We start from the raw sequence: 8635 nt of genomic DNA, 5'->3' as shown, positions 1-8635 counted from the left end.
GGCCCGCGGGACTCTTGCCCGGAGCAGGTAGGAAGTCGCTGTGAACGGCCCCGCTGGGACTGAATTAGGCGTTTTTCATGAGGGTTCCGGGTTGACTTGAACCATGCAGATCATAATGAATTGCCCACATCGGGTTTTCGACACACCCTGTTTATCACCTGGGGCAGATTTGATTGCTTCATGGTGTGTGTGTGTGTGTGTGTGTGTGTGTCTGTGTGTGTGTCCTGGTTTGGTTCCTAAATAGATTTGATTGCTTCATGGTGTGTGTGTGTGTGTGTATGTGTGTATCCTGGTGTGTGTATGTGTGTCCTGGTTTTGGTTCCTAAATAGATTTGATTGCGTGTGTGTGTGTGTGTGTGTGTGTGTGTATGTGTGTGTGTGTGTGTGTGTATCCTGGTTTGGTTCCTAAATAGTAATTTCCCAGGTGGAATAGAAAGTTTAGAAAGCCGATTCTTGGTATTTTTGAACACCTGCTACGTTAGTTGCTGTAGAGCACCAATGTTGTCATCCACAGTTCCTGCCACTGAAGAATTTAGTAAGTTCCATTAAGCTTACGTGGGTAGTTTCTGGGTCATTATTTACAGGAAACCTGGATCCTAGGAAGCTTATGTGGGTAGCTTTGGGGTCATTATCTGCAGGAAACCTAGATCCACGGTATCTCTCCTCCCTTTCCAAGCCTGGGCCTGGTTCAGTACCCATAGTTGTGTGCTAATCCACTTTAGGAACGAACTGGAATAAAAATCTAGTAGGATTTTCTCTTTGCTGAGACTGTGTTTTGAGGGCAAAAGGAACCGGTTAGATGAAGTGTCAGTGGAAGAAGGCTGCCTCCTGAGGCACTGGAGATAGTATCTGCTGGCACTGGGCCCTGGCAGAGGCATCGTTTTCTGCCCAGATGCAATTTAAGACCACCATTTCTCCCCGGGCTCATGCCTCACAAGAGCTAGGAGTTGGGATGCTGAGGCATGTTCAGGTAGGAGAGGAGCAGAGAGGCAGCAAAAGAATAATTCTGGACCCAAAGAAAATGTGTTTTTCATGTATGTTATTTCTTCCCAATTAATTGGGTTTATGGGAGGAGGAATACAGATTGAATATGAAGAAAAGAGTGTGTTTGCAATGTGTTTTTCTTCCCCTAAACCAGTTGTAACAGGTAACCAAGTGAAGTGAGAATGAGAACAAAACTTAAAGAAAAAGCTCACAGTCTGTCTATTAACACAGAATTCCTAACAAAAAGTGCGCATACTTATCCCCAGAACTGGAAAGCAGAAGATACTTTTGAGCTTCTGTTGCGTATCAGGCATTTCTTAACCATTATGCCACTTAATGCTCATCATATTTCTACCACACAGGTATTACTATTCCTCTTTTAGCGGATGACTGCACTGAAGCTTGGTAACATTAAATAACTTTCCGAGGACTCACGTTTAATAAGTAATAGAGCTGAAATTGAGAACTGTCTGTCTGACTCTAAAGCCCATGTGACATAGCTGCAAAACACCAGACTTCTCTCTCCTTCCTGTTTTACTGTCTTTCTTCTCGGATATTTCCTTATAAGGCCATAAACTGTAGGTCCTAGGATCTTACTTGCTTTTGCTCATTTCAGAAGGAAATTCATGTTTTTAAGCGGTTTCAGCGATAAATAAGAATTACCCCTCCATTTTTTACCCACGTCATCGACAATGAATCTTGGGTTTTTTGTTTTATTTGAAGAAGCTTTATAGTATGTCCTCCTTAAATGTTAAGAGTCGGTTACAAAGGAGCTAAAGTTAAAATGGGTCTCAGGTCAGGATATGCCAGGCATTTGCATGTGGCTATCGATTCGTATGGCACTAATGAATACAATTACTTCTTATTTGCTAGGTTTTAAATACTAGTTTGGTCTTAAAAATCAGATTATAATTTTAGGCTTACTAGTTTCAAAACACCCAGGCTTTGGTTACTAATTTGAGTCAATCCGTGTTTGTTTTCTATGAGGATTTGTTCGGGGTCAGCATGGTTATCCCTTTATTGAGCCTTCATGTCAAGTCCCTTGGAGCAAGTCCAACAGTTGCTGGAATAGTAGGTGAGTGGTCAGTACTGCTCATTTTAGAGCACTGAATTTTAACTCTTCTGAACTAAGTGCATGAAAATAACTCAGTCCAATAGCCAAATATTGACCAACAGTAAGTGGGAGATAAGATAAAATATGTTTCCAGAATATTTTAAAATATTACCCTAGAGCCAATGTAATTCATTTTCATAGACTATGATCAGAACATTTTGAAGTTTAAACATTGTTCCCAGGCCCCATACCACCAGTGGTATAACAGGAACATGCTGGGTCTCTTGAAGGAATTGGTTGTGTGTTTTAAAGGGTCGATATGGACTCCTGCCGACGGGAACCTGTAACTCAATCTAAGAGACCAGAGAAACATAATCCACAGAAGTCATACCTCATGAGAAAGAGTTTAGGTGAACGTTGGCAAATAAGTTGCAAGCTTTCTGCACCACCACCAACACATCGTAGGGGACTGTAGTGTTTCTCTGCCTGTGCCATATAAAAATTCCGTCCAGAAGTCATGGACTTACAAAAGAGGCGGGATGTGGCAGGGATTAGGACTGTGCTAATGATTGAGAAATCATTAAGACTAATAGCCCTTGATCATTCACAGGCTGGACAAGCAAGTGTCTGGGGACAGTTTTGTACGTAATATTTGTTAAATCCTGATTCATGCCCTGATTTGTATTTTCCTTAAGAAATGTACTTGGAATATATTGGACCACCCAGCAGTCTGAAGGTTTTTAGCCAAAGGGACATGTTGTATGATAGTGAAAGTAAAGAACTCTGTAAAACTTTGTAAATTCTTCATAAGATTAAAGCATTTTATAAAACTCAACAGTGTTAGTGACACATGGGACAATGTTAAAATGTTAAGACTTTTTGGATTTTTTGAAGATTCAAATTTCTGTTCCCCCCGAGTCCTTTCTATGCAATTTTATAAGTTGGAGCTACACAGTTCTCACACAATGAAAGGACTATCTCACAGGGTCCCTAAGGTCAACCCTTGCCTTTATTCTCTCTTCCACTTACCGTTAATTTTATTTTGAAGGCCTTTTATTGAAATTTTATTGCTCGCATTTTTCCAACTAGAAAAAAAAAAGATTGGGTCAATTTCCTTTTTAAAAAATGACCTTTTTCCCCTAATGTTTTTCTGTTAATTTCTACGTCATTGTTAACACATTAATCCATTTATGTGATAGGTCTAGCTGATTTTATTTATACTTTTTTTTTTCCAGGCTCCTCCTATGGTGTTTTGCAACTCTTTTCTAGCACATTGGTGGTAAGTTATCTTTCATTTGATAACACTTTTTGAAAACAATCACACGCCTCTGAGGGTCATCCATCGTGGCTATAGTAAAACTGAGGGTTGAGGTTAAACCAAAAAGTAGGTGTACAGATGATTAAAATATACAGTGTTATTAGATCATGAAGGCTACTTTTGTCATCTGTTTTCTTTGTTTGATCTGTTGAGAAGGTGTTGGCCTAAAGGGTTTACTAGATGGCTTGTTCTGAATGGAACATACTAAGTGAGAGATCTGGGATGAGAACCATTTTTAAATTGTAACATATATATTCTTCCTATAATCCTGCTAACATTTTACTGAAGAAAAGAATGCAAACAAAAGTTATTACCAGCTTTATTGATTCTCTTGGTTGACAACAATCAAATCCATTTAGATTATTATTATATTTGAAGTTGTACATTTTGAGCTAAATGCTCTATTATTTCTGACTTAAGTGTGTAGACAGAAGGAGCCATTTGGAATGGTTGCTTACATATCTGCAACATGGAGTAGAAAGATTCAGAGGTGTTTGTCGTAGTGGCTAGTGCCTGTAATCCCAGCTATTTAGGAAGCTGAAGCAGGAGGATCTCTTGAATCCAGAAGCCCGAGTTCTACCTGGGCAGCGTAGCTAGATCCTGTCTCTAAAAAAGAAAGAAAAAGTTCTGGGGGTGATTTTGTCACTCTCCTGTTTTTTAACACTTAGTTGTTTGAAATGTTAGGTTTTAATTGATTGACCTACTGTGGCCACTCTGGTCTTGAGACTTCAGTGTCCAGTGGCTCAGGCAGTTCAAAAGAACAGTCAGTTTAGTTTCACAAATTGATCATTAGTCAATTTGTTCTCAATAGTTGGACTGTCTCACATTTAATGAATATGAAGAATTTAAGTTTCCCAACAGTTGCTTCCTTGTAAAATATATTTTTTAAAAACTCAGTTAGGAGCTGGGCTCAGTGGCTCAGCCTGTAATCCCACGCCTTTGGGAGGCTGAGGTAAGTGAATTGCCTGAGCCCGCGGGTTCGAGACCCGCCTGGGCAGCGAGACCTCATCTCTACAATAAATCAAAAACTCAGCCGGGCGTGGTGGCGCATGCCTGTAATTCTGGCTACTCGGAAGGCTGAGGCGGAAGGATCGCCGGAGCCCAGCAGGCCAAGGCTGCAGTGGCCGGGAGCGGCCACTGCACTCCAATCTGGGCGACAGAGTGAGACTCCAACACACACACACACACACAAAAACTCAGTTAGATTGCATATTGAATTCTTAAATAAGTAAATACCTCGTCCCTCACTTACCTTTTTTGAAGTCTTTCATATCTTAAATTTGCATATCACTAATAGTTTTATTCTCGCTTAAACTTTGTAATAACCCAGCAAAATCATTTTTGTATCTTTTATATAGGAGGAAATTGAGACCCACATATTTAAATAATTTGACTTAGTCACTTATCTCAGTATTCGGATTCTAAGCCTATATTATTTTTTTCCTGAAAGTTATCTGCCATTGCCTTAATAATATAAAAAAAACAAATAGATAATTAGAGTTATCAGAGTGTACAGGAGTGCATGCACTTGCTTGTCAGGCAAGATGTCCTATTTTGTACTCTTTTTCTTAGAAGAATTTGGGTTGCATTGTATTAAATACCTTTTCTGCTTTATTTGGAAACTCACTCCCATAATACCTGCTAGTACTTGATGTCTGTATATATTATGTATGAATTATTCAAGTGCCTTTCTCCTACCGGACTCTGGCCTCCTTGAGATAAAAGCCAGACTTTATTTATCGATTTACTTTTATACTAGCACTAATCAGAGCACCGGGCACATAGAACTTTATGATTATGAAGTTTTATTGCCAACTATGACTCTGCCAACTTTTTCAGATTGATCCTTTGTTTTGTTATGTTTGTACTTTCAAAGCACAATTTCATATGTCTTGTAGCTGGAATTGAATAAAAACCTTTCTTAGAAATTCTGCACATAGAGAAATGCCTAATTAAAATTAAAATTTTAAGAATACATTTACAAGTACATATTTTAATTATACATTTTATAAAAAATGTTTTTATATTAAGAACAAATTTTTATGAAGAAAAAGTATGCTCTGTCAAATTTGGATAATGCTTTTTAATATATATTTTGATAAAAATGACTAGAATTTTTAAGTACTTATTACATGTCAGGCCTCATTTTGAGGTAGTTGTGCGTCTTTATTGACTCATTTTTTACTAAGCACATAGAAGGTGTTGAGGGAAGAAACTAATCTCTGAGGCAAATATTATTTCTATTTTACTGCTAGGGAAACGGAGGCGTAGAGAGATTAATATGTTTGAGGTCATGGCCTAAGGCAGTGGTCCCCAACCTTTTTTGGCATCAGGGACCAGTTTCATGGAAAGTACAAACATAACAGTTTTTCCACAGATTGGGAGGAGTGGAGGAGAATGGCTTCAGGATGATTCAGATACATTACATTTATTGTACATTCTATTTCTATTATTATTACGTTGTAATACACAATGATATAACTCTGCAGCTCACCATCCTGAATCAGTGGGAGCTCTGAGCTTGTTTTCCTGCAACTAGACAGTTCCATCTGGGGGTGATGGGAGACAGTCACAGCCAAAGTGTGTTGCTCATGTCCGGTCTACTCCATGATTTCATTTTGGTTGCTATCACTGCAGAAAACCCTGCTTCACAAAGATAGGATGTTGGAAATGGAAGCAGGCTTTTCAGTGCTGATCTGACAGGAGGTGGAGCTCAGGTGGTAATGGGAATGATGGGGAATGACTGGAAATATAGATGAAGCTTCCTCACCCACTCACCACTCACCTCCTGCTGTGAGGCTCAGTTCCTAGCAGGTCCATAGCTTGGGAGTTAGGACCTCATAAACCATGATAAGCATTCAGAGTAGAACCCAGGCAGCCTGGCTCAGTACCAGGGTGTAACTACCAGATTATACCAACGCCCTGTAAATACACAGAGGCCAGTGGCCCTTTACCCAGATCAGAAGAGCGTGGGGAATTTCTAAAATCCATTCAGGTGATATCTGTAAAAGGATGACAGTATATTAGAGGGTTTACCCTCAGTATGTTTTGTAGAGGAATTTGATGATAGCTTGTGTCCTTATATAAAGAGATCTTTGAGGCCCTGAAGAAAAAATAAACATACCAATAAAAATGGGGAAAAGACTTGAACAGGTATCGTTGGCTATCGGCAAGGAAGAGTGGCAGGCGGGGATCCCTTCTGTGGTGAATTGGAGAGAGTGGAGAAAAGTTAGGGAACATCACTGCCAGGCCCAGTGGAGACCAGTGCACTGCTCCAGAACTGGGGGTCATCAAGGGGTCATCCAGCATGGAGACCCTCTTCTTGACCCTTCTCAGACAGTGCTCCATTGCCAGCATAGTGTTTAGCAATTTTTCCCAAAGGCAATGACGCTTCTTCCCACACAGCCACACCCAGAGCCTCAATCTATAAAATGGGTCAGCGTGGAGGTGCTCCGGTTGGATCGGGCATATCACTATTAGAAATCCTTCAGATAGAGAAATACCTAATTAAAACTAAAATTTCCCATTTCCTGAGCAAATTAAATTGCATTTCCGAATTCAAATCAAAACATCCATCTGTGAGGAGCAGAGCCCTTTCCGAAGCTCTCTGAGGAGACAGAGTGAAGGACACTCCTCCAGGCTGTCCAAGTGCCTGAGTCACCACCAGACGCCCACACTCCTGCTGCTGTTCTGCTCAGCCATTCTTAGCCAGACGACTGCTCGACCTCCAGCATGGTGGGGGGTTCTAAGCAGGAGGGTGGGGTGCAAAAGGCTGAGTCACCTACCACCCTTCCAGCCTCTAAAGCGCTTTCTCAGAAGCCTCATCTGATGGCTTCTGTTGTATTTTTATTTTATTTTTTTTATTTTATTTTATTTTATTTTTTGAGTTGGAGTCTCACTCTGTCACCCAGACTGGAGTGCAGGGGCCGCTCCCGGCCACCGCAGCCTCGACCTGCTGGGCTCCGGCGATCCTTCTGCCTCAGCCTTCCCAGTAGCCGAAATTACAGGCACGCGCTACCACGCCCGGCTGATTTTTTGATTTATTGTAGAGACGAGGTCTCGCTGCCCAGGCGGGTCTCGAACCCGCGGGCTCAGGCCATCCACTCACCTCAGCCTCCCAAAGGCGCGGGATTACAGGCTGAGCCACCGAGCCCGGCCTGTTGTATTTTTAGAGCCAGAACTTTCCGCTTCCAAGAAGGCTTGTTTATCACTAGGCCTATTGCTACAGGGTATGGAGATTATGCAAGCAAAGAATGAACCGGAAAGTCACTGGAACTCTGCTCCCCTCACCGTTCTCTATCCCAGGAGGTGTCCCTCATCTGTCCCCCAGGCACCCCTCACCACCACCTCCTCCTCCTCCTCCTCCTCCTCCTCCTCCTCCCCTTCTTCCGTACTGGCCTCTGCTTAGTTCTTCCCTTGGGTGTCTCTCGGCTCCTGTTCCTGCTTTCCTCTCTGTGTACCTCACATTCCGGCTCTCGGGGAGCTGCTGGGGTGTTCAGCTGTCGCTGTCATGCACATTGTCCCCTACTGGGCCAGCTTCGTCCGGGGTCACATCTGTGGTGTAACCCAACATCCTTGCTTGCATAAAGAATGGCTCAGAAGAAGCCCAAGCCTGACAGGAGTCTGAAGCCTCCCAAATGTGGAAATTATAACTGAGAAATCATGCATTGCATTCCCTACTTCTCTCAAGAGAAAGTGCAAATGGCCCACAAACTTTTAAAGTTTTTTTTAAAACAAAGTAAACATACTAAAATGTGCCATTTAACAAATTTACATATTTGTAGATTGACAGTGTATAATGTTAGTTAAAGATGGGGGAGCAGAGACTGTTCTGATTATACTGTATGTGGGATTATAGATCTTTCTGGAAAATAATTTGTCAGTATGCACCAAATGCCTAAAAGTATGCCTGCTTTTTAGCCTAACACTCCAATTCTAGGAGTTCGTCCTAGGAATATTTTAAGGATGTTTGCAGAGAGTTTGCTATGAGGATGTTTATTGTAGATTATTTATATTTTTCACAAACTTAAAAGAACCAGAAATTTGACAAAAAGTAGATTGGTTAAGTAAATATTGGTACATAGTGGAAATGATTAAACATAACGAAGGTGAATTTTTAATTACACAGAATGATATTTAAGTCATATTAAGTAAAAGAAGCAAGTTACAAAATAGAATGTACTGTACAACCATTATGTTAGAATATATCTTAAGTAGGTTTGTGATTATGAGGCATTTTTATGTTCTTTTGTTTTTCAGTATTTTTTTTTTTTTTTTTT

At 40.9% G+C, this 8635-nt stretch overlaps 1 protein-coding gene across 1 annotated transcript in view; it reads left to right on the top strand.

Annotated features, from left to right (window-relative positions):
* The first annotated feature begins 1976 nt into the window (after window positions 1-1976).
* Window positions 1977-8635, top strand: part of MFSD9 (major facilitator superfamily domain containing 9) — a 16755-nt gene continuing 10096 nt past the window's right edge. Inside the window, exons 1-2 of the mRNA XM_008064779.2 lie at window positions 1977-2059; window positions 3274-3317. Of these exons, the coding sequence (XP_008062970.1) occupies window positions 1990-2059; window positions 3274-3317 (114 nt within the window). The 5' untranslated portion in view covers window positions 1977-1989. The remainder of the gene's footprint in view (window positions 2060-3273; window positions 3318-8635) is intronic.

The sequence above is a fragment of the Carlito syrichta genome, unplaced genomic scaffold (assembly GCF_000164805.1).
Source record: "Carlito syrichta isolate Samal-C Ts95f unplaced genomic scaffold, Tarsius_syrichta-2.0.1 Scaffold308018, whole genome shotgun sequence".
NCBI lineage: Eukaryota > Metazoa > Chordata > Mammalia > Primates > Tarsiidae > Carlito > Carlito syrichta.
Note: the sequence above shows the minus strand (reverse complement) of the source record. Positions and strands in the feature narration are given on the sequence as shown.